The following is a 25,168-nucleotide window of genomic DNA, read 5'->3' on the forward strand; positions in this document are numbered from 1 at the left end:
GTGATTGGCTCCACCACTCTCTTCGCAACATCTGCAACCCCTTCATCCAAATCCTTGACGCCGGTAGAACGAGAGGGTGCTATCGTCTCTTTGAGGGTATTATCTCTATAATCAGATGTTTCATAGGCATCCTCGTTTCCACTGGGACTTTTTGTCTGTGAAGTCGCCGATGTTTTGGTTTCTTCTTCTCGGGGATGAGTCACTGGATTAATACTTTTGGGCTAAAAAGGAAATTGAACTAGTGCAAGCATACATATCAAGGAAGTTTCCGATAAGAAAGTAAATCAGCACAAAAAAAAATACCCGTTAAATTTGACATTTCAAGCTTAATTAGAGTTCAAACCATGGGTATCAGTGCTTTTATTATAGTGAAATTCAAAATACCGTCATTTACTTGATGTGGCGCAATTCTTGCCTTATTAAATAGTTCCCAACTATATGGGAAGTCAGCTACTACAACAATGAAGTATTCCTCTGAGACAACGTTTCTTCTTAAGATAAGAACCGGTCAGTGACATGACGCTTAATCTTAGCAAAGGTGCTAGAAAGCTTTAAAAGTATCTGAAGCTTGTACCCTGAGGCGGAAACAGCAAGCTCCAGTTAAGCTCTAGTTCAATATCCATAATGGTTGTTGTGGAAAGCTTTAACACGTGAAGACATTTAATAATCATAAAATGTGAAGCACTAAATGTAAAGATATTTTAGTAGCCATGAACAGAGTTAAGTCGTGCCAAACACAATAACAGATGTAACTTCGTTTGATGTATTTTACGGCTCATGACTATAAACAGTAAGTAAAGGGTGGTCCTTGTCGTTAGAAACAAAACTCAAAAAGCAAAGTTTGATAAGAATGTATAAATAAAAAAGGGTATCTAATTTTAGTGCTGATCCCAAATTTTTAAAATTCAATAACTTTTCTTTTGTCTATCAATTTATTAGCGATATAAAATTTATACAGTTTTAGAAAAAAGAGTACCTCCAAAAATGGGTATATTCTTAACGAAATTACATCATTAGAAGTCACATGTTTGAAAAACATTGAGCAGAAGTTTCAAGCCCCTATCTAAACAATATGAAATTTGGCGTTTTTTTCGAGTGGAATTATCACATATACTAGGTTTTTTCTATTCCTTTTGTTTTTCCCCGAAAGCTATTGTATCCACCCAGTGGTCATAAAATATATGAGATTTCATATTTCATAAAATATATGAAATTTTGGCTCATTTGAGCCAAAATTTAAAGTCTTGACTATTTTTTAAACGGCAAAGGATTTTATTACGGTGAAGTGCTAATTTATACTATAGTGCCCCACAAAAAAAAATCAGCCCAATTAGCCCAATAACTCATGAATAGAATATCTGCGCTTGCCAATTTGCTTAAAACTACCAAAAACTAATTTCTATTCTACAGCCTTCCAGTTTCAGATGCCAAACTTCTATGCGATAGCATATTGTTGTTTAGACACAAATACGGTCTATATAAAACACAGTTAGAGACTTACCGTTTCTACCGCAATGTTAACAGTTATAAACAATCATTGTTAGGAGTCAACTATTAAGGCTATTTTGTGGAAGGAATTTTTTACAGGATTTTCTTCAGGGGGAATTTTCCTCGAAGAATTTTCCGCATAGGGAGGGATAATTTTCTCCAGGGGAAAATGGTCCGCGGTGGGAATTTTCCAGGGTGATTTCACAAATATTTTTGACTTAGCAATACGATTGTTATTAGTGTGGGGATTTCCCGCGGGATATTTCCTGCGAACAGGGTTTTCCTCGGAGGGGAGGGGGGGGGGGAATTACCCATGAGGGAATTGTCTGGAGAGGTAAATTTCCTTTCTTCTGAGATCGCAGCAACGCGTGACGGGTAAACTAGTGGATTAAAACAAAAAAATGTAACTAGAAATATGCTTTTATTTCATAAGAAAATAAAGTGGTGTTAAAAGGTGTTAAAACTTAAAATGAACAAAATTATCATATATATGGGAAAGGCTACTGCGCCCCTTAACCATCAGTTTTTATTCAAACCTTCTGCGTTTGTTTGAAGCAGTAAAATTTGTTGTTCAAATGTTTGAAAGGGTAATTGGTCAATAGGAATTGCAATTAGCCACATTCTTAATTTTTGCATTCTAAAATTCTGACAGGATAGCGCTTGTCAAAATTTAGGGATACAGCGTCGGGTTGAGGAAGGTTGAAGGCCCCCTCATTTATATGTAAAATGGTTATTTCGGAAAAAGTTTTCTTTAAGAAAGTTACTCGTTTAAGTCGTTATTTGGTTGAGATAGATGTATTTCAAAGCTGTTTTTTCCTTTTTTTGGCCACTTCGGCTCAACTCAATTGGTTGAGATAAGACTATTATTTTTAGCCCCCTTCGGAGTTTAATGAATTATTTGACACGTTTGCTTTTTTTCTTTTCCGGTGACAGCTATTAGAGGTGACAGCTGACGTTACTCTCTCAAAGAAAAATTGTCCTTTCTTAGAAATTCATTATGTACTCATTTTGCATGACACTCAGATTAACAAATAGATATTATCTAACTGTTTCTCCACTGTTTAGCTCCACTGTTTCTGTTCTAGATTCAATCACGATGCTGTCTGGATTCTTGGGATCACGAGGTAACTTTGGATGCAAATTTTTTATCTGAAATTGAAATATAAAATGAAGCTGTGTTTTGCTATCAGGTGCTCAAAGCCGAAAGAAACGCGGAGAAGTTGGGTATACTGAACTACGGGTTGAACAAGACATAAGAATTGTTATGGACATCATCCGAATCAGAACAAGTGATACTAACACAGAGACAGTCACAGAATAAGTACATTACTTCAGTAAACACTAATATTATGAAGTCTTATAGTAAACAAAATTAATATAAATGGCAAAAATACACTATGAACGATAGCGATTAATACAGACAAAATAAAGATAATAACAGAGAAAACTGGTGGATTAATACAGGATGTCAAGGACTTTTTAGCTTCAACCTTGTTCTTATGCGTGCTTCGTCGGGTGTCGAATGTCAAGGCACCATCACTTTCGATCAATCAGGCTTGCTTACAAAATAAATAAATAAAACATGATTGGTCGATAGTGATTACAAGTAGAACTCAATGTCCAATCATAAAACAGAAGATGCGACGGAAAACTTTAACTTAGGACCCCAACGGAATGTCGATATAAGTGATGACATCAACTGGCTTGACTTCATTTATCCCAAAGACAAATATCCTCAGGAAAATCTGACATCAAGTCGGAAGATATGACTTGAGTTTTTAGCGTTTCTAGAGACATTGATGACGCATCAAGCGTTGACAATTCTCAGCGTTTTAATTGCCGGGGTCTTTTTACCCTTGATTTACCTCCCGCCTAAAAGTATGTATACAAATATATATTAACGCCTGTAAATGAATAAAGTCTCAGATGATTATTTAGAAATAGCGGTCTTTAATAGCTTGTTTTATATGGATTGCATTCTCATTTAGAAAAAAAGTACCACCGTACATCCTCTGAAACTGATTTTTGTTTTTTCTTCTTATTCTTTTAGCGAATGAATGAACGATTTAGTCTAAAACTATTCACGAGCTCAAATGCCCGTATAAAACACATAAGCCGAATTTACATTTAACCTTTTGTCGTTTTACCGACTGCTATCTTAGTGTTTCTCCTCGACACAATTTCTGCCCAACATGTGAAATGCTTGTTTTGTTCGGTATTAAAATATGATGGTACTTACTCTGCTTGAAGTTTTGCCTATTTAGTTTAACTTTAAAGCTTAATAAGTCTTGTATATTTAAAATCACCACCAAAAGAACATTCTTTTGATGCATACACTATTTTGGTAAATCTGATGTTTAGAGTTCCTGTTACTACGAAGTAATTACCATGAACAGTTTGATATCAAGACAGGTTTTCATAAATGAAAGTAATTTATTTGGAACTTCTATTGTCCAATATATAATTTTTAACCTTTAAAATATGTCATTTCTTCAGTTTTAAAGTGAAATTATTCCATGGTTGCCAGTTAATGGTCGTAAGAACCCGTTCAAATCATGGTTGCAGCGATAGACGCAATCTAGCAAAGAGCGAACCACGACCCATGGTAACCGAAAGTTTTCAAATGTGTTAGTAGTGTTATTATAACAGTTACAAGCAGACAGTCCCCCCGCCATAAAAGCAGACAGTCCCCCCGCCATACAAGCAGACAGTACTCCTTTATAGTGTCAATTAAAGGTAGCAGACAGATAGGTTATTACTGTATGAATTAAAGAGAGAAGACAGGTATATGGATGTTTTATGTTTATGGAGGTCTTATGTTTATGGATTTTTATTGTTCATTGTACTGGTGTTAAACATCATGTTTTCTGTTAAAAGTCATGAATGTTTTCATGCATTGATGGGTTTTTTTTCATGGTATTGTTATATGGTTAGTGTTTTAATTAATATTTTTTTTTGTATGGATGTTTTATTGTATGGATCTATGGTTTTTAATAATTTTTCAAGCTGTTATGGATGTTTTAATGTTGGACATGATTCTTCATTGTAGCATGATTATAGGAGTTGACGCTTTTACTCTGACATTGAGCGTTTTTATAAGAAGTCCGATACCGAGTTAGTATCTCAGTCAATAAGTTGAATTTGATTATCAGTTGATTCAATATAATACAGAAACTTCAATAATGTACGGTGTTTTCGATAGTGAATTCATTGGTTTAAAGAAATCAGCTTGCGGTGTAATTTTTGAATGTGCGTTTTTATTGCTGACTACAGATCATAGAGAAGTCTCTTGTTATCACTGGCACATCAACTACAATATGTATGCATACAATAGACATGTGGCGCACGACATTACATATTTTAAACACAATGGGTTTATATAAGTGATACCCCCTTTCTATGGTGGAGGGAAGGATCTATCCACGGTACAAGAGGAAATTGCAGAAATATGTAGTTTTTTTGGTGTAACAGCACTATACACTAAAGGCAATGTACCCACTGATAAACTTTTAATGGAAAAATTCAAATCTGATATACCAATATTCAACTTGGAAGATTTTAATTGTGAGAAATTTCCGAGTAAAATACATTATCCAGAGGACGAGGTTCGAATTTTTAGCAGATGGGTTCCGATAAATATACCTTATCGGGATAAATGTATTTGGTATCCCAGGAAGAAGAAGAACAACAAGACCAGTGATGTAGATTGGGATTACGCCAAGTGGGTGATGAATGATGACGAATTTTTGTAACACCCATCACGCCCACGGATATCCAAAGGTCTTTTTAAAAACCACAAAATCTATAAACACTTCGTAACCATTCTCAGAAGAACCTTTCATGTGCTATGACAAAAAAAAACTTTTTTTTCATGAATTTCAATATATTTATCTGTAAAACTATCGCATGATTCTAAAAGACACAATTTCCTATATATATAAAACAAAGGTGTTTTATTGAAATATTGGATATAAATCTACATATTCTATCGTTTTTATTACTTTGACATCATCATCATCATCAACTGATGATGATCTTTCTATGGTGACAACATCTTCTTTCCGTCTTTTAGTGAGTGGGGGGAGAAACTCCATACTATCACCATCGATATGTATATCCTCAACCATTCGTCTTTTAGTGGGTAGGGGGTGAAACTCCATTGTATCTTCATCCTCCGCCAGGGTTACTGTTTCTAGAGTTTTCAACTTTTTCTCCCCCCGGTCTACTGAATTTCCTACATTTGATAATGTTATATCCTCCTCTTCAGTTAATGCCATTTCTCTCCACTGGCTACCACCAAAGATGGATTGTGCTTCCTGAAACTTAAAAATAAAATATGAGGATCATGTAAGTAAAGTTAAATGAATCTAAATCAACAAAAATAAACTCAATATGTTTTAAGTTATAATGTCGCTCCTTACTTTCAGTTAAAAAAAACATGTTTTTTTTTCAATTCAAAAAAAAAGAGCAGACCAGAATACGGATCACAACTTTTTTACACCACTCACAGCAATAAAAAAAAGAAACAACTTTTTTTTAAGTGAAAGTAAGGAGCAACATTAACTTATGTGCGGGGGTAGTGGGAGCAGTTGCCCCATCTATATCTTGAAAATACCTTTTTTCGTTTGTTCATAGGAAAAATAAATAGACAACAAACTTTTCTCCTAAATTTTAATCAATAAATTGTCACCCTTACATTTTCGTGAATTGGCATCCAAGGAAAGATAGATCAGATTCATTTATTCTCCAACAAAAATAAAATCTTACAATTACAAGGCCCTTATCCCCACAAATATACACACACAAACTACAAACACACAATAAACACACACACACACACACACCCAACAAACACACACACACACACACGCACAACAAACACACACACACAACAAACACAAACACACACAGCAAACACACACACATACAACAAACACACACAACAAACACACACAAACAACAAACACACACACACACACACACACACAACAAACACACAACAAACACACACACACACAACAAACACACACACACAACAAAAACACATACACACAGAATAAAAACACACACACACACACACAACAAACACACACACACACACAACAAACACGCACACACACAACAAAACACACACACACACACACAACAAACACACATACACACACAACAAACACACACACACAGACACACACAACAAACACACACACACACACACATACACAAATACAAACACACACACACACACAAAAAGACACACACAGACACACACAACAAACGCACAAACACACACACAACCAACACACAAACACAACAAACACACACACACACACAAAACACACACACACACACACTCACACAAAACAAACACACACACACACAACTAACACACAAACACACACACAACTAAAACACACACACAAACACCACAAAAACACACACACACAACAAACACACACACACACACACACACACAACAAAACACAAACACACACCATACACACACACACACACAACAAACCCACACAAACACACACACACACACACAAAAAACACACACACACAAAACAAAACACACACACACGCACACACAACAAACACACACACAACAAACACACACACATACACACACACACAACAAACACACAAACACACACACACACACACACAAAACTAACACACACACACACACAACAAACACACAAACACACACACACAACAAACACACAAAACCAAAAAACACACACACACACACACACACAACAAACACACACACACACACACACACACAACAAACACAAATTACACACACACACACACAACAAACACAAATTACACACACACACACACACCAAAAAAACACACACACAAAACAAACACACACACACACACAAAAAAAACACACACACACAACAAACACACAAAACACACACATACACAAAAAAAACACACACAGAGACAACAAACACACACACACAACACACACACACACACAAAACAAAACACACACACGCACACAACAAACACACACACACACACAAAACCAAACACAAACACACATAGAGACACACAGACACACAAAACAAACCCACACACAACAAACACACACACACACACAACAAACACACAAACACACACACATACACAACAAACACACAAACACACACAACACACACACACACATACACAAAACCAACACACACACACAACAAAAACACACACACAACAAACACACACACAACAAACACACACACTCACACAACAAACACACACAAAACAAACACACATACACACACACACACAAAAAACACACACACACACACCACACACAATCACCAAAAAAACAAACACAACACACACACACAAACAACAACAAACACACACAAACAAAACAAACACATACACACACATACACAAAACAAACAAACACACACACAACAAACACACACACACACACACAACAAACAGACACACACACACAAACACACACAACATACATACACATATACACACACACACACAAAACAACCACACACACACACACACACACACACACAACACACACACAAAAACACACACAAACACAAAAAACACACACACACAGACACACAACAAACACACACACACACAACAAACACACACACACACAACAAAAACACACACACACAAAAAAAACACACACACACACAAAACAAACACACACACACACACACACAAAAAAAACACACACACACACAACAACACACACACACACACAACAAACACATACACACACACACACAAAAAACACACACACACACAACAAGCACACACACACACACACACACAACAAACACACACACACACAACAAACACACACACACACACAACAAACACACACAGACAAAACACACACACAACAAACAGACACACACACACACAACAAACACACACACACACACACACACACAACAAACACACACACACACAACAAACACACACATACACACACACAAAACACACTCTACAAAACCCTCACACAATGGAGGTAGAAATTGTTTGATAATCCCTAGTTATTTCTAGTCTTGTTTTTATAATCCGAAAGTGATTGGAGACTACCCAATTGCAAGAGATAATTTTTTGGGGGGGGGTCCCCTTTCCAATTGTGATAAGTGCTTATGATCTTTTGATGAGAAGAATTGATGTAGATTTAATGAGTTCATTATTTATTATGATATTATGCGATGCAAGTGAAAACAATATCCGTTTCGTATATGATACAATAGGCGAAACTGTTTTCTTTATTTATCGTTATACACCTGATTAGCTTTAATCCGTAGAAAATCATAGTACACGTACATCCTCGGGTGTATCTTGATTAAGATCCAATAGGATGTAGCCGTAGGGATTATTAGTTGCCTGATTGTACGATGAAAGTAGAAACTTGGGGGCGCACAGGTTTATTTGTTTGAGAGTTAGTAGAAATCTAGAATCACGAACAACTCTGTAGATATATAGTAGGTACAGTTTAAAGAGTGTTCACATACATTTGCTTTGATGAAATATATTATGTAGAACTATATTAACGGAAATCTGTTCATGATGAGAGCGAAGAGTAAACAATTATAGTATTTCCTGGGACATTTGTTAAATGGATTCAGCTAAATCGTCAATAGTCAGGCAAGAGTTTGGTTCAATAATGTCGAAAACATCAAGTCGCTGTATTAATTTTATCTGTACGCCCGATATAGCAATAGCCTTGATTTTATCGTATGACTCCTGCCAAATACTGTACCAATAGTAGATTTTCTTCGGCTTTTCCATAAACATTTTATCACAATTTTTGATTATTTGAGTTAAGGGTGTTGTTTTGCCCGACATTGATGGACCATACAGAAACGATCTGAATGGTGTTTTAAATGATACATATTGCTGTTCCCCTTCAACAGCTCACCCACAACTAACTGTAGACTATAGATGTTTAATGACTAAATAATTTCCCTGCTACTACTCCGTTCAAGAATAATAATAACAAAATCTATAAAGAATCATATTTTCTTTTATTATTAACATAAAAGCAGCACTTTACAAATAATGCAATTAGAAAAAGGCACTTTAAACAAAAAATGCACTTATGGTTTTTTTATTTATTTTTTTATAAGAAAAACAAATATATATTAGATATAGGCACTAGGAAAATACACTTAAAATAATATCACACTTTATATTTAATAAATACACTTTTTGTTTATTTATAATAAAAAATTACAACATTTATTAAACAATACACTTAAAATAATATCACTTTTTTTTATTTTCAACAACATTTTTAACTTGAAATGTGGTCCCCCCATGGGGCGGCCGCTGCGGTGGGCCGGGGGGCCGGGCCGGGGACAATAAATAACTATGTATACTAAAATTAAATTATGAAGAAGTAACTGCTCTCCCTTGCACACGCAAATTGAAAATTTATTGATTTTGAAAAAAAAAATCCTATGAACCACCCACCACCCACCTTGTACTATAAAAGAATTTAAGCTGATTTTTCCAGACCGAGTTGCTTTCTATACTATACACATTCAACTTGGCCTGAAATTAAATAGTGACCGTATGGTAGTACTTTCACACCATCCTCAAGTACATAAACTTTGTCTGATATGGCCGACACGGCGTTCTTCTCAACTCTAACTGGGTAGTTTTAAATTGTAAAGAGAGAATCGCAATGACTTTCGCTCTTGGGACAAAACTACGTTCCACACAGTTTCTATAGACACTCATATAGAAATTATTTTTTACAAAGTGTGTAGGTAACCACTTGCAAACTTGTTTGATATCCTTGTTGTGCGTTTCCACACAGGATACCTTCGGCCGTAGAAACACACCACCGGATATCAGATCGCTTCCCGTTTCAGATCTTAACATTAACAATTGATTTGGGGCCTGGCGTTTCACTAGCTCTGGTTAGAGGTATTCATTCCAGTTGGTGTAGTCCATTCGTGAGCTAATGTCCAATCGTGAGCTCCATTTTCCAAATCCATCAACAAATTTTCAGTGTAAACAGGAGTGAATCGGTGTCCCCATTACACACTTGAACTTGTCCCTCAATCGGCCATTGTACCTTGCATACATTATACTAAAATGATAACATGCGTTTTTTAGATATTTCCGTTATTGCACTCCCGCCTGCAATATTTTTATTTAAAATAATCTTTCTTTCCTTACGATGTAGGAGCACAATATCAGAATCTATGATAGTGAACGATGTGAAGTTTGGATCCGCAATGATTCGAGCACAATCTTTGGGATTGGTTACAAGTCACATCGGCTTCTATTTCGTACGCTTTCGCATATTTTACCGAAGGCTGAGTTTAAAATGAGTTTATAGACTTCTTTTTCAACCTTCGTTTTCGCTTGTGAACGTTTACTGACAAAGGTGTCAATAAATTTTTTCATGTGGGGCTTTTGATCAAATTGGAGGGCTCTATGAATCTATGTGACTTTGAAACTATTGGACACCATACATTTCAATAGCACGTGATGAACAACGATCTTTATTTTGAATTAAGGTCGGCAATAAGTTTTTGCTTTGAAGACACCCAGTGCATACTCCCATTCTCTATTAAAGATAAATTATAAGGAATCAGAGAGTCCCTACCCACCGGCCTATTTATGCACTGGAAAACAAAGTCTCTTACCGAGTCATGATTTCCATGGGTATTTCACCGTCAAATTCAAAAAACCATCCCTGTGCCCAATTCTCCTCAACAGTAGCAATGTTGAGGAAATTCGAAGCACATGGATCGTTAAGCCATTTTTAATTCCCACACGGCAAACAGTAGTGAGACATTGCCGACGGGTAAAGGGAATTCATATCCAAAAAAACTGAGTCTGACTTTTCATCGGTATGCTGTCCGGTCGGATCAGTTTTCATGATACAGTCCCCGTGAAAAACATACCAACCCCTCATTGATCTCTCTACAAACAGGTGCTGATCCTTGTCGGCGATCAGACCTATTTCTTCTTTGTTGATTTTAAGAATCAAGTCCATCACCAGATGAGAAGTGGAAAAATAATACCCTCAATCCAACCCAAATTCCCCATAGATTTTACCCGTATTTTTGCACACAATGTCAAGAAGAGTCCGTATATCACTGGCCAAGTATAGTGAACAGTAATCCCACCCATTTTTACACCCACCCTTTGCCCAAACCCTATTGGCAAATTCATAGTCGCCAGTGGTGGACTGACTGTCTGTAAGAAAATTGTGAAATGCTTCAATAGGTGGAATTAACACCTCATCTAGCCTCGAGACAAATTTGTAGTAATCATAGGCCTATATGCCCTGACACGTTAATAAATCATACAGTTCATCATCGGGGAAGCGCTGTTTGAGGAGGGGGAAGCTATTAAAATTGTCTCTTTTCTGTACCGGAATCAATTGACTTAAGGACTTGGGGAAGAAACTGAATGAGTATAAAAACGGATTTTATTCAGGCACGCGTTCCCCTTGTCAACTGTTTCCCACATGAATGCTAGCAGCAGTAGCTTCTCCGATGATTTGGTATGATATTATAAGAAAAATAACCATCTATCCATGCGTTATCTACAACTCCCCCCTTGGCAATGCAGGCCAACACCGGTAAAATAAACATTAAATCGTACTTAGAATTGAGTATAAAAGCGGTAGAAAATATTGCTGTCTAACGTTTACATTGCACGATTGATTTACAGCCCCTCCAAAGTTACTCCCTTCCGATATAAAGTCACTTCCTCCCGATGTAATTTCCTGCCATAAATGATCATGTTCAATCATCTTCCTCTTATCCCCATTCCCAATACCATCATCAAATTCCCCCCTGCAAGTCCAACTTATTTTACGATTTTTAATGGTCAGTCTGTCATCTGGTGATAGGAGCATAGGATAGTTTGTGTAGCATAGGCGAGAAATTGCGCCAATCGCTATTTTAATTAGACTGGTCAATGCCGTGCGCATGCAGTCTTCACCCCCTAACGACTCAACTACAACCAGCACTTGCATGGTATTACTGGAGTTTCTTTGCACATGAGCGTAAGAAGCCCCTATGTCTTCATTTATTTTAACAAGATTAGGATTTTACGAACCGTACACGTCTGTAAGTTTAGCTTCGCAGTCTAAAACGATCTTATTGCTCTTCAGGAGCGTGTTCTGAAAGTTTTTAAAACGTAAGATCGCTCTATCTTCGCTTACCGTTTCCAAAGCATGGTATCCAGGAAGTTTAGTGTCTCATATGATGCTTTAACTTTAAGTTAGTACGTAATATTCAGAGACAGGCGGGACAATAATAGCATATACCCCAATACCCCTTTTTACCCTCACATAGAAACCTACTAATATCTGTAATTGGACTAAAATGTCCTATTAAATCAGGCTCTGAGGTAGGCGTGTATAGAAGCCAAACCCAATGCTTCCCCGACTCAATGGACGGAGCCCTCACTGGAAATAATACCCCCTTTTTATCAGAACGCTGACCATCTTGAAATTCTGTTTCATGCTCTAACACCGTAACACCAATCTTTAAATGTGCATTAGCCCGGTCAAAAATATCTATCCCCTTTAATGTTACGGGAAATTGATCATTTAAACAATTAAAATCTACTTTAGGAAACTTTGACCCATCCCCATTAGCTGCTAATTTGTCCAACTTTCTCTTAGATGCATATTTTTGCAGAGGTCTAAAGGCGGCAATTAAAAATGCATATTTGAAACACTGTAGCCTCGCATCGAAACAGATTCATTGTATTCCTTTACAACCCTCTAAATCAGAATGATATTTAAATTCAATAGCCCTCCCTCCCCCAGCCCCAACTCTTAAAATAAAATTATTTTTAAATCTACAAATGTTAACGCTTAAATTTTCAATAAACAAAACAACCGACCCGCTACCCCCTAATTGTAATTATCTAGTTTAGATACAATACTACTTATCCAATCTAAAAAAACCTCATAATTTGTCAACTGCGGGTGAATTGCTAACATTTCTATATGCAAGTATTTTGAATAGAGTTCGCTTTATTTTCATTTAAAAAATATATTTTAGTGCTATTGATGCCTTTAAACTGTCCCTCCCTCCCCACACCCACATCTGCTGTTCAAGAAGGGCTAAAATCTTGTTAAAATAGGAATGAGTAACAGCCAGGGGGTCTTTTATTATACCACCTGACATTAAAAAACTAAAGGGGTCACCGAAATTAGCGCTGTAAACATTAATATGGTGCAAGACAGAGTTAGACAAAAAAGCTGGTAGTATAAATGCTGGTGGGGGTAATGTTTTACAACTATCGTCAACCTCAATAAGAGAGGGTGGCATAGAATCGTCAATAGCACCACCACCAGTCTGTTCAATTGTATTAGTTGGCCGTGGTGTCAAATCACCCAATTCACTGAGGATACCTTCCACGGTTTTTCAGGATAGCTGATCTAGCCAGCCTGCATTTTCATATGATTGAATTTGTTTATGACTATTAATTTCGGGACCCGGTTTAGATACACTTGTGGTATTATCCCCCAAATATTCGTTTATAAGCATATTTGTCCATTTCGGGTCCTCAGCCATATCTATATCACAGCTTAAATCGTCTAGATTCGCTAATCTCCCAAAACAATCGTTTAAAAACCCCCTTTACCATTCCATGTTATCAACAAATAAAGCATCATATCTAAAATCCCTTGGTGGTGTAAGGATTACTGAAGGCTCATTGTAAATAAGTGGTTCTTGAGTTGATGTCGATGGAGGCGATAATACACCAATGTTAATATATAAAAACAGAATTTATTTTCCATTTGAAATATCCTCTATTTCATAAAGTCAAAAAACTGTGCCAATTTCCCCCCCCCCGTCAAAACTTACTTTCATCATGCCATTATGTTGCCTAAATACTTGCCCACTTCAAACATATAAAGTACCCGCAGACAACTTAACCAATTTTATATTTTGCCATTTTTACAATATTAATTTCACAGAAAATAGTTGATCAGAAAAAATCCCGGTACATATTTAGTAGTTAGTAAGCATACACGACGTGAAGTTTGGCTAAAGCCAATGAAATAAATGAAAGTATGATTTAAAATATATATCATAGAGTCGACAATAACTCACTAGGAAACGATAATCTATTTTTTTCGTATACCATTTCTATTCGTTTCTAGTCACTTGTTTACCGGCTACTAAATAAGTACCACAAGTCATATAATGTAGTTAAAACAGCATCTAATTAAGGTTTTTTGCCCCATTCCCCCTATTCTCCTACAACAATTTGCTGTGAGTTAATACACAGACACATACAACTAGCCGATTTAAAATTGTTAATGGAGCAAAATATGTAACGTAAGTAAACCAAAAAACACGGCATTTGTCTCGTTGAGTTTGCTTAATTAAGATTGCCAATGAAATAGATTTCACGGCAAGTGCCTTAGATCAGGTTTTTCTGCATAGTGTATTATTTACATGTCAATTAGAATGATAACAATCTCGAAAGAGTCCCTTGACCCCAATCATAGAAAGAAACGATTTACGAAATTATCAAAATAATAACAGTTTCAGAATATCTACCCCTTCTTGTCTCGTAATTGTAAAAGTAGACCTTTGAGGATAGTTTTTTTTAAACGCGCGAATGAAAAATATCTATTTTTTAACTCAAGTTGAATTCCGTCGAGAAATATACGTCTCGTATAGAACAATGTACAATCAGAATCAGGTATTCGTATGCAAAGCATATGTCTTTTAGATGCCTCCTGTCTATGATTTGGCCAAGGCGCGAAGAGATAAATCGTTTCCTGGCGAGTTAAATATTAAACAAAAAATCCACTTGATTAAAAAAGACGATTTGAATTGCGAAATTGTAAGTGAGTTATAAACTTAAATAGAAAATATGGGGGGTATTATGGATTTTCATTTATGTAGAATGGTAACAGGTTTTTGTTTTTTGCACGCTCAACTGCTCTTTTCTACCCACACAAAATTACACAAAACTATCTGATAAAGGCACTTACTTCAGAAATTGCAGATACCTCATCAGAAAAGACCTGTCTATTAGTTGACGGGGTGTATGCTCTCACAGTTCCCCTAGCCATGTTCAATGATCTGATTTGAGCTATATCAGTGGCGTCAGTCCTAGGATCGAGATTCGGTCTCTTTTGGTCTGGACATTCAGCACCAATTTTCTAGAATAAAAATTGATTTTCAGTTTTTTCTTCAGATAATTTATAGGCATATATACTTAAACTCATAAAAAAATAATTTTGACTATTAGGTTCGTATGATATTTATTCAGAATTTAAGTGGGGGATAGCACACCCCTAGACAAAACCAAAGCTCACACCAACACATTAACGATATATTTAAAGGAGACTTATTGTTCAATTTTAGTCTTAAAATGAGATATTTCTTTATTGTACTTAAGAAGCATTTTAAAGCATATATCTGTACGGGTGTCATAAAACATATTTTAAATATGATAACATAATTTTGACTATTAGCTTCGTTTGATATTTATTCAGAATTTTAATGGAGGATAGCGTTCCCCTTCCACAAAAACAAAGTTCCCGCCAACATATTACCGACATTGTACACATTTAAAGGAGATACATTGTTCAATTTTAGTCTTAAAATGAGATATTTCTGCATTTTACTTAAGATGCATTTTAGGGTAAATAGCGTATATCTATACGGGTGTCATAAAACATATTTTAAATACGATACACAGGGCAAATAGCCTATATCTATACGGGTGTCATAAAACATATTTTAAATACGATACATAAAAAAAAACAATTTTGACTATTAGCTTTGTTTAATATTTATTCAGAATTTTAATGGTGGGTAGCGCCCCCACCCCTCCAAAACCAAAGCTCATCCCCCAACACATTAACGATATTATATATATTTAAAGGTGACGCGTTGTTCAATTTTAGTCTTAAAATGAGATATTTCTGCATAGTACTTAAGAAGCATTTTACAGCAAATAGCCTATACCTGTACGGGTGTCATAAAACGTATTTTAAATACGACACATAAAGAAAAAAAAACATAATTTTGACTATTAGCTTCGTTTGATATTTATTCAGAATTTTAATGGTGGGTAGCGTTCCCCCTCCACAAAACCAAAGCTCACGCCCATACATTAACGATATTATATATATTTAAAGGTGACAAATTTTTCAATTTTAGTCTTAAAATGAGATATTTCTGCACTGTACTTAAGAAGCATTTTAGAGCAAATAGCCTATATCTGTACGGGTGTCATAAAAAATATTTTACATACGATACATAAAGAAAAAAAACATAATTTTGACTATTAGCTTCATTTGATATTTATTCAGAATTTTAATGGGGGATTGCGTTACCCCTCCACAAAACCAAAGCTCACACAATACATTAAAACACATACACTAAGTTATTATATTAAATGGTCCCCCTCGATATGTACCTCCAATTATAACCCGAGAAGACCTAATGGCTTTTACATATCAGAATGGATTTAAAGAGAGGATTTGCGTCAGGTAATAACAGGAGTTCGCTTTCTGTGCGAAACCCAGATGATAGATAGTTAGCAGGTAACTATAGGAAAAAAGTCTCGAATAAAAATCAGAATGGATTTAAAGGGAGGATTTGCGTCAGGTAACTACAGGAGTTCGCTTTCTATGCGAAACCAAGATGATAGATAGCTAATAGGTAACTATAGGAAAAAAGTCTTGAATAAAAAGGAATAATACATATTCACCTACCAAAATTCTTTTAGAATTCATTTGAAAACATATAAATTTAACAATAAAAGGTTATCTTTTCACGTTGTTTTTCTCAACTGATCTAGAAAAACTAATTGCATCTTAATTTATACCGAAAAAACATAATTAAAAGGCCTCAGGGGAAAAACTGGTATTTTCGCAAAGAGACCACCTTTGAATATGCAATTTGACGATCTCTAGTTTTGGCTCTTGAACCTAGAAAAACCTGTTTGACAAGTTTTGTACCGTTGAAACTGCACACATATTCATGCCTCAGGCTTGTAGGTTTCCTTGTAGGGTTCAAACTGTATACATGGATATATAGAATAGCGTTAGTAGAACATCTCTGATTGCCCCTGAAAACAGGTTTTGCCTCAGAAACTTGTTTGGTAAGGCATGTACCGTTGAAACTGCACACATATTCATGCCTCAGTCTTGTGTGGTTGATAGTAATTGATAGCAAACTACTTATGTGTATGGTTAATTAAATAAAAAGTTTTTCTGATGAAAGCAAATAGCAAAGTTGAAACTTAAACGAACGAAAATTACTGGTTCTGCAGTTTATGCAACATATTTCTGAAAAACTGTAAAGGCCATATTAAACTTAATATCAGCAGAAATAAATTCCTATAATAATTCAAACTTAAAGCAACCAGAAATTACTAATTCAGAATATCAAAACTGTGGGCGTTGGAAGCTAATTGTTCTCTGATCACTTTTGACTCTTAAAAAGGGCTCAAGAATTTCTGATTTCCAATCAAACGAGCCTTCTCCGAATCTTATACGACCACCCGTTCCATATGAAGTACCTCTGTAGAAAAAACATAAAATATTCAAGCCTTACGTTCTTTACTATAGGCAATGCTGTAGCGTTGCCTCTTATTTTTAGAATTCTGAAAAACTAGCGCTTTAATGAAAACTAAGCTATCTTGAGTTTCTTTTTCTAAAGCTGAAACTGTGTTGCAAAGTTTATTGATTTCATGGCTGGTAAAAGACTCTTGAGAACTTTATAAATTATCCATTTAGTTTCTACAGACCACTTAAGGGTTATCCTGTTTCTATTTCTGTTTTGTAGCGCTGGTTTTGTGTTTTCAGTAAATTGCTAGTTTTGAAATTGTACAACTATATTGAAATATTACACGACGATTTGTATTAAAAAGTTTTTCAGAAATATATTTTATAAACTGGGAAGCAGCAATTTTTGTTTCATCATTTGTTTCAATTTAAGTTTCATCTTTACTCTTTAGTTTGATCCGGAAACTTTATTTTTAAATTAATCCTACACAAAAAGTAAAAAAATTGCTGCATGAACCAAGGGTTCATCAACTCATCTCAAATTGGCTTACTTGTTCAGCCCCTAGTTCTGTATTATTCATTGCATTTTCCACTGCTTTTCCAATTTTTTCTTGGGCTATTTCGTCGGGACTTATTTTCCCTTTTATTGTTTCAAATGCCCCTGAAACAACTTCTTCTGCAGCCTTGGTAGCTTCCTTCATAGCATCCTCTGTTCCCTTCAGAGTAGATTTAATAGGGTGATTGGGATCATAATCTCCCTTGAATGTACTGGCCATTTTTCTGTAAGCACTTTCATCTCCTTCTTTCCTGGAAAAGGTTATTTTTCAAGAGATTATATATATATATATATATATATATATATATATATATATATATATATATATATATATATATATATATATATATATATATATATATATATATATATATATATATATATATATATATATATATATATATATATATATATATAAGTTTATATATATATATATATATGTAATAAAAGTTTATATATATATATATATATATATATATATATATATATATATATATATATGTATAATAAAAGTTTATATATATATATATATATATATATATATATATATAGTACCGGCACGCGGCAGGCAATTTGCTGTCTTTTCATACTGCAAACTTTTCGAGAATATTTGATTATTAAAGAAGGTCCGAAATCTAACAACGATATCTAGGCTACTAAGCTTCAAACTTTTGTTTTTCTTATGTTTTTATGGTGGCTGGCGTCCCCCCACTCCAAGCTATTACACATCCCCCTTCTCCCGGCGATTACAACCCCCCCCCGGAGATTACCCCAGTAGGGAGGCCCCAATAGATATGGAACAAACACAACTGCTGCCATCTATAATATGTTTTTATAGTTTTTCTCACTGAGGATGTTCTTTCATGGGTTTTCTCACAGTGGGTGTTTTTTCATGGTTTTTCTCACTGAGGATGTTTTTTCATGGTTTTTCACACTGATGATGTTTTTTCATGGTTTTTCCACTGTTGATGGATGTCTCTTGGAAGTTCAACAACATTACTGAATGTAGACATCTGGTTATTGGATGATTATTTGATGGTTTTTCTAACTGAGGATGTTTTTTCATGGTTTTTCTCACTGTTTGCCGGATGTTTCTTGGATGTCATCATAAGTTCACATCAACAACAACAATTGCTGGATGTTTCTTGAATGTCAACATCCGGTTGGAATACTATGATAAAAATGTGACATCATCAGATAAGGAAATTTCAATATTGGAATATTCATATCCGAGAGTTGAACATACGGACAGGAAAAGATAACTGATTGACACAATTTCTCCATGAGACAAAATAAATTTGAAAATAGAAACGAAAATGGTAAACCATCTGAGGGAATGCTAACTCCTATTAAGAGATACATATTTTTTATTAGGGCGGTTCTCGACTGTGTTCGGTATAATACACAACTACCATTTGAATAGTGTTATAAGGTCCCCAACCCCAAAGGGCACCCTAGGCCCCAAAAAGCACCCTCCCCTCTCCCCTCCCCTCCCCTTTCTCCCACCCTCCCCTCCCCCCACCCCCATTTTTTAATACTTTTCTTTAATTTTTTTTATCATGTTTTTTTTCAACTTTTTTTACGTATCTTAAAATGACATAAAATATGCTTACGGCTCTACCAGTCGTACTCTATGCTTGCTCATAGACACGACGCGGCTTTTCCACTGGTACTCTATGGCAGGTTATCGACACTACCTAGTTTATTGCATGTATTAAATCAGTATTTTTTACGCAGTGGAAGGACAAACACATAATTCATATCTGTAAAAAAGTGAAGATGAATTAATCGACGAAAGTATGTGCACATGATAAAATCATCGTCGCGTTGAATGCTGACAAGGAGAAATACCTGAACTATGAAACGAGTACAAGTGGTAACACTATTGGAAATGTAGGCGTGCGTTGTCATGACAGCGAGAAGTTAGATTTCTTTGGAGTACCCAAAAATTTCAATCGTGTAAACGGTGGATATGCGAGAGTTACATTACCAGAGAAATTAGTGCTCAAAGAGAATGCAAACATAAAAAATAATTGTCGATGATCGGGGACAACTCCTTGCTACTGTTGCTGATAGCACATCACTTGTTGATACATCCTATCGTCATCTTTCCGGTATTAGCATTTTAAAGAAGACCAGAAGAAGACAAGCATACCCCTACACTAATGTCATTAATCATATCTTGTCAATGTAACAAAACTGTTATCTTATAAAAAATAATCTGACAATAGACAGTGAAATCGCAGGCAGAATAAAAAGGGCATTAGCAGACAATATCATCAATGAATATAAAGATGAATTGATGGAAAGTGAAGCGCAAGTGAACGTCATTACTACTATTGACCATATAGTCAATGAACCCAATAACACCAAAGACGATGTGCATATTGAACCAGTAGGTGACACCTCAGTAAAAATTTTGTACGACTCAAAATGGATTAATGATTATTCTACTGGTGATGAACTAAGAGAAGAACTTTAGTATCAAGAGAGAACAAGATGAATTATTCTATGGAATAGATTCAAAATGTTCAAAGCTGTTCAATGATACTAATAATGTATAATATTGTATTTAACATATTTTTATATTAATATTCTACATGTCGTTATTTCATTAAAAATATCCTATGCATTACATTGTTAAGTGTTCATTATTTTTAGGGTATGCTATGACGTCAAACGTCCAGAATATCTATTAAAAAGGTCAGAGATGTAAGAAAAGGAATTATTAGAGATAAAGATACTACTAGCAGGCTCATAGTGGATATACTAGAAAATCAAATACTTTAACAGAACCTTTACCAACGTCTGACAAAGATGAGCAGAATTTTTACTCAAAATCTCCACAGACAAGCAAACACTCATCCTGACACACAGCAGAGAGAATTTTAGTTTTCAGAAACAGGAACATCCACCTTTAAAATACATCTGTTTCTATTAATAATATTTGATTTTTAATAAAGTTGGGTATTAGTTTTTAGAAATAAGAACATCCAAGTTTGAAATATATTTAATTTTACTAATAATTTTTTTAATAAAGCTTCGGTTTTAGTTTTCGGGAATAGGAACATCCGCGTTAAAAATATATTTGATTATATTAATAATATTTAATTTTCAAATAAAGTAATTTCATAGTCAAAGTCGAAATAAACGAATTTTACAAGTTGAAGTGCTCATCTTTTTCACTCCCAACAGTACTTTACGAACTTTTCCATACCCAAACACCAAGCAATACTTTTCAAAAGGCTATATTATATTATTTTAGAACAAGGTCCTTTCTTAATATCCCTCCTAAACCTATTTTACAAGTTGAAGTACTCATCTTTTTCACCCACAACTTTACTTTACGACTTTTTACATACCCCAACACCAAGCAATACTTTTCAAAGGCTTTTTTATATCTTTTCAGAACAAGTTCTTTACGTAATGTCCTTCCTAAACCAATTTTACAACTTAAAGTACTCATCTTTTTCACCGACAACTTTACTTTACGACTTTTTGCATGCCCCAACATCTAGCAATACTTTTGAAAAGGCTTTATTATATTATTTCAGAACAAGTTCTTTACGTAATGTCCCTCCTAAACCTATTTTACAACTTGAAGTACTCATCCATTTCACACACATCTTTATTTCATGGCTTTTTGAATACCCCAACACCAAGCAATACTTTTCAAGGGACTATATTAAATTTTTTCAGAACAAGATCCTTACACAATAACCTACATTAACCAGTTTTACAGGTTGAAGTGTTCACCCTTTTCACACACAACTTTACTTTATGGTTTTTGAATACCCCAACACGAAGCAATACTTTTCATATGGCTTTATTATATTTTTTCAGAACAAGTTCTTTACGTAATATCTAAGCTAATTTTACTAGTTGAAGTACTCATCTTTTCACACACAACTTTATTTCACGCCTTTTTGAACACCCAACACCAAGTAAAACTTTTCAAAGGCTTTATTAAATCTTTACAGAGTAGTTTATGTACATTATGTCCTTCTTAAACAAATTTCACAAGGTGAAGTAGTCATCTTTTTCACCCACAACCTTACATTACGATTCTTTGAACACCCAAAACCAAGCAATACTTTTCAAAGGCTTTATTATATCTTTTCAGAACAAGTTCTTTATTTACAACTTTAAAGTACCAAGGACACCAAAATGAAGACATATCGACCTCAAATTCAGAAAGTGACTATTCTGATGTGTCAGAATATATATATATATATATATATATATATATATATATATATATATATATATATATATATATATATATATATATATATATATATATATATATATATATATATATATATATATATATATATATATATATATATATATATATATATATATATATATATATATATATATATATATATATATATATATATATATATATATATATATATATATATATATATATATATATATATATATATGTTGATTGTTATATATATATTGATTGTTGATTGTTATATATATTAGTGAAAATACATTTTGTGAAAAAATATGACCTCAAATTCAGAAAGTGACTATTCTGATGTGTCAGAAAATATTTTTGATGATGACCAAGCAATAGGTGGTATGCAAGATACCATTTCAGGATACTTGTTCTAGCCTCTTGTGACACCCAATGTAGCTTCTCTTGTTGTCCAAGATTATAGCACAATTTCCGAGGAGCCGAGAAGTTCATTTGAAGATTCATCATCATGGTAAGCAATAAAATAAAAAATGCTTCATTTCATGTAGATTAGCCTATGCCTAGCCTTTAGATAGGTAGGTAACCAAGGTCTATTTCACAATTAGGTTCATTAGCTTACAAAGGAAAGGCTATAGTTTTGGAACACCTTTGCATTAGTTTTGTGCTATCACCCTTTATAAAGAAATACTACAAAATTCTTTAGACTTGGCCACTTCAAAAGAGATAAATTTTCTGATTAGCCTAATTTAATATTAAGATGGTCTAGCCTAAAAAATAGACACGTATAGTCAGAATTTCATTGTGAATCCATATATAGCTAAATTTATCAAGACCCCCCCCTCCCTCCCTCCATAATGGTGAAAAATATACACTGAATTATCAATCAACACCAAATTTTTGGTACATAGCCTAGACTGCAGTTTTCAACAAAATTTAGCGTTTCAGCAAAATTCAATAATGAGTATTTTTCATGCTCTTTTATAATTAAATAATCACTTGACAGGGACTATTAATTTTGAGCCCTGAAGGTGCTAGAAGGCTCAGAACAGCCCATAGAAACCTAGTAACCTTATGCTCAAAAATTTGCTTCTTTAAATAACTGGCTAGGGAGAAAAATAGGTCATTTGTAGCTGACTAATTATTGAAGCTGACTTAGGCCATATATTTCTATATTAGGGGGGGAGGGGAGCATAGTATAGGCTCATGGTATCAGCTTCAAAATCTATTAACTATAATAATTTATATATTATGAAGTAACTAAGTATGAGTCTTTTATTCAGGCTCCTCACTAAACAAAATATAACCCAGTTGTGCTGATGATTTGTATCTAGTAATTATGTCAGTGATTCCAATTCTCAAAATGTAAATGGGGCATATATATATATATATATATATATATGCATATATATATATATATATATATATATATACATATATACATATATATATATATATATATATATATATATATATATATATATATATATATATATATATATATATATGTATATATATGCATATATATATATATATATATATATATATATATATATATATATATATGTGTGTGTATGTATGTATGTATATATGTATATATATATATATATATATATATATATATATATATATATATATATATATATATATATATATATATATATATATATATATATATATATATATATATATTACTTGACTTCATTTGGATCTTTGTTCTTCTTTGAAAATCAGTCAAATTTTCTAAAACTTATAGCTTTTTTATCCACTCATCCATTAAATTTGATGAATTTTATATGCCCTATATATTTTTTTAATCAGCATTTAAAGGCAAATTCTTATGTACTAGTTTCTATTGAAAATTCTTTATTAATGTTTTAAATGTTTCTAACTCCTTACTTATAGTTTTCTACTATGAACTGCTTGATGTAAAATAATGTTTACACAGCATCGACCAGGAGTTCTTATGCTAATTCAAACTACCTTCTATTACAAGAGCAAGCTGGATACTGAACTATTATACTTTTGAAATATTAAGGATTGCAGGAACTGAAATTTCTGCCTTCTTACTTTATTGTGAGTTAAACTTGTTCATTATCAAAACAAGTAGAAATCTCTTCTGAAATGGCCCATAATGATATACCATCTACTTCTCAAGTACAATCAGAACTATTTATAGAGTTAGTTGTTCCTAGGGAAAATATAATTACGTTGCACCTCTCCTGACTCAAATATAAGCAAAGACAGTCAAATTAAAGGGGAAAATTTGATCAAATCAGGCATCCTCTCCTTGCCACCTAAACAGTCAACATAGTGCCTTGCCACTCAAGGCAGTGGACGTGGCTGCCCTATTCCCTCTGAACAGCTCTGAATGTAATTT

General features: G+C 34.2%; 1 protein-coding gene across 1 annotated transcript in view; it reads right to left on the reverse strand.

The window, feature by feature from the left end:
* LOC148943592 (uncharacterized) overlaps window positions 1–23,301 on the reverse strand; it is a 47,485-nt gene extending 24,184 nt beyond the window's left edge. The window contains exons 1-4 of the mRNA XM_089101177.1: window positions 23,186–23,301; window positions 18,574–18,829; window positions 2,553–2,637; window positions 1–223 (exon numbers count right to left, since the gene is read on the reverse strand). Coding sequence (XP_088957303.1) covers window positions 1–223; window positions 2,553–2,637; window positions 18,574–18,829; window positions 23,186–23,301 — 680 coding nt within the window. The remainder of the gene's footprint in view (window positions 224–2,552; window positions 2,638–18,573; window positions 18,830–23,185) is intronic.
* Window positions 23,302–25,168: the final 1,867 nt, after the last annotated feature.

Source organism: Artemia sp. Qi Xiang Cuo, chromosome 15, assembly GCF_049724085.1.
Source record: "Artemia sp. Qi Xiang Cuo chromosome 15, ASM4972408v1, whole genome shotgun sequence".
Taxonomy (NCBI): Eukaryota; Metazoa; Arthropoda; class Branchiopoda; order Anostraca; family Artemiidae; genus Artemia; species Artemia sp. Qi Xiang Cuo.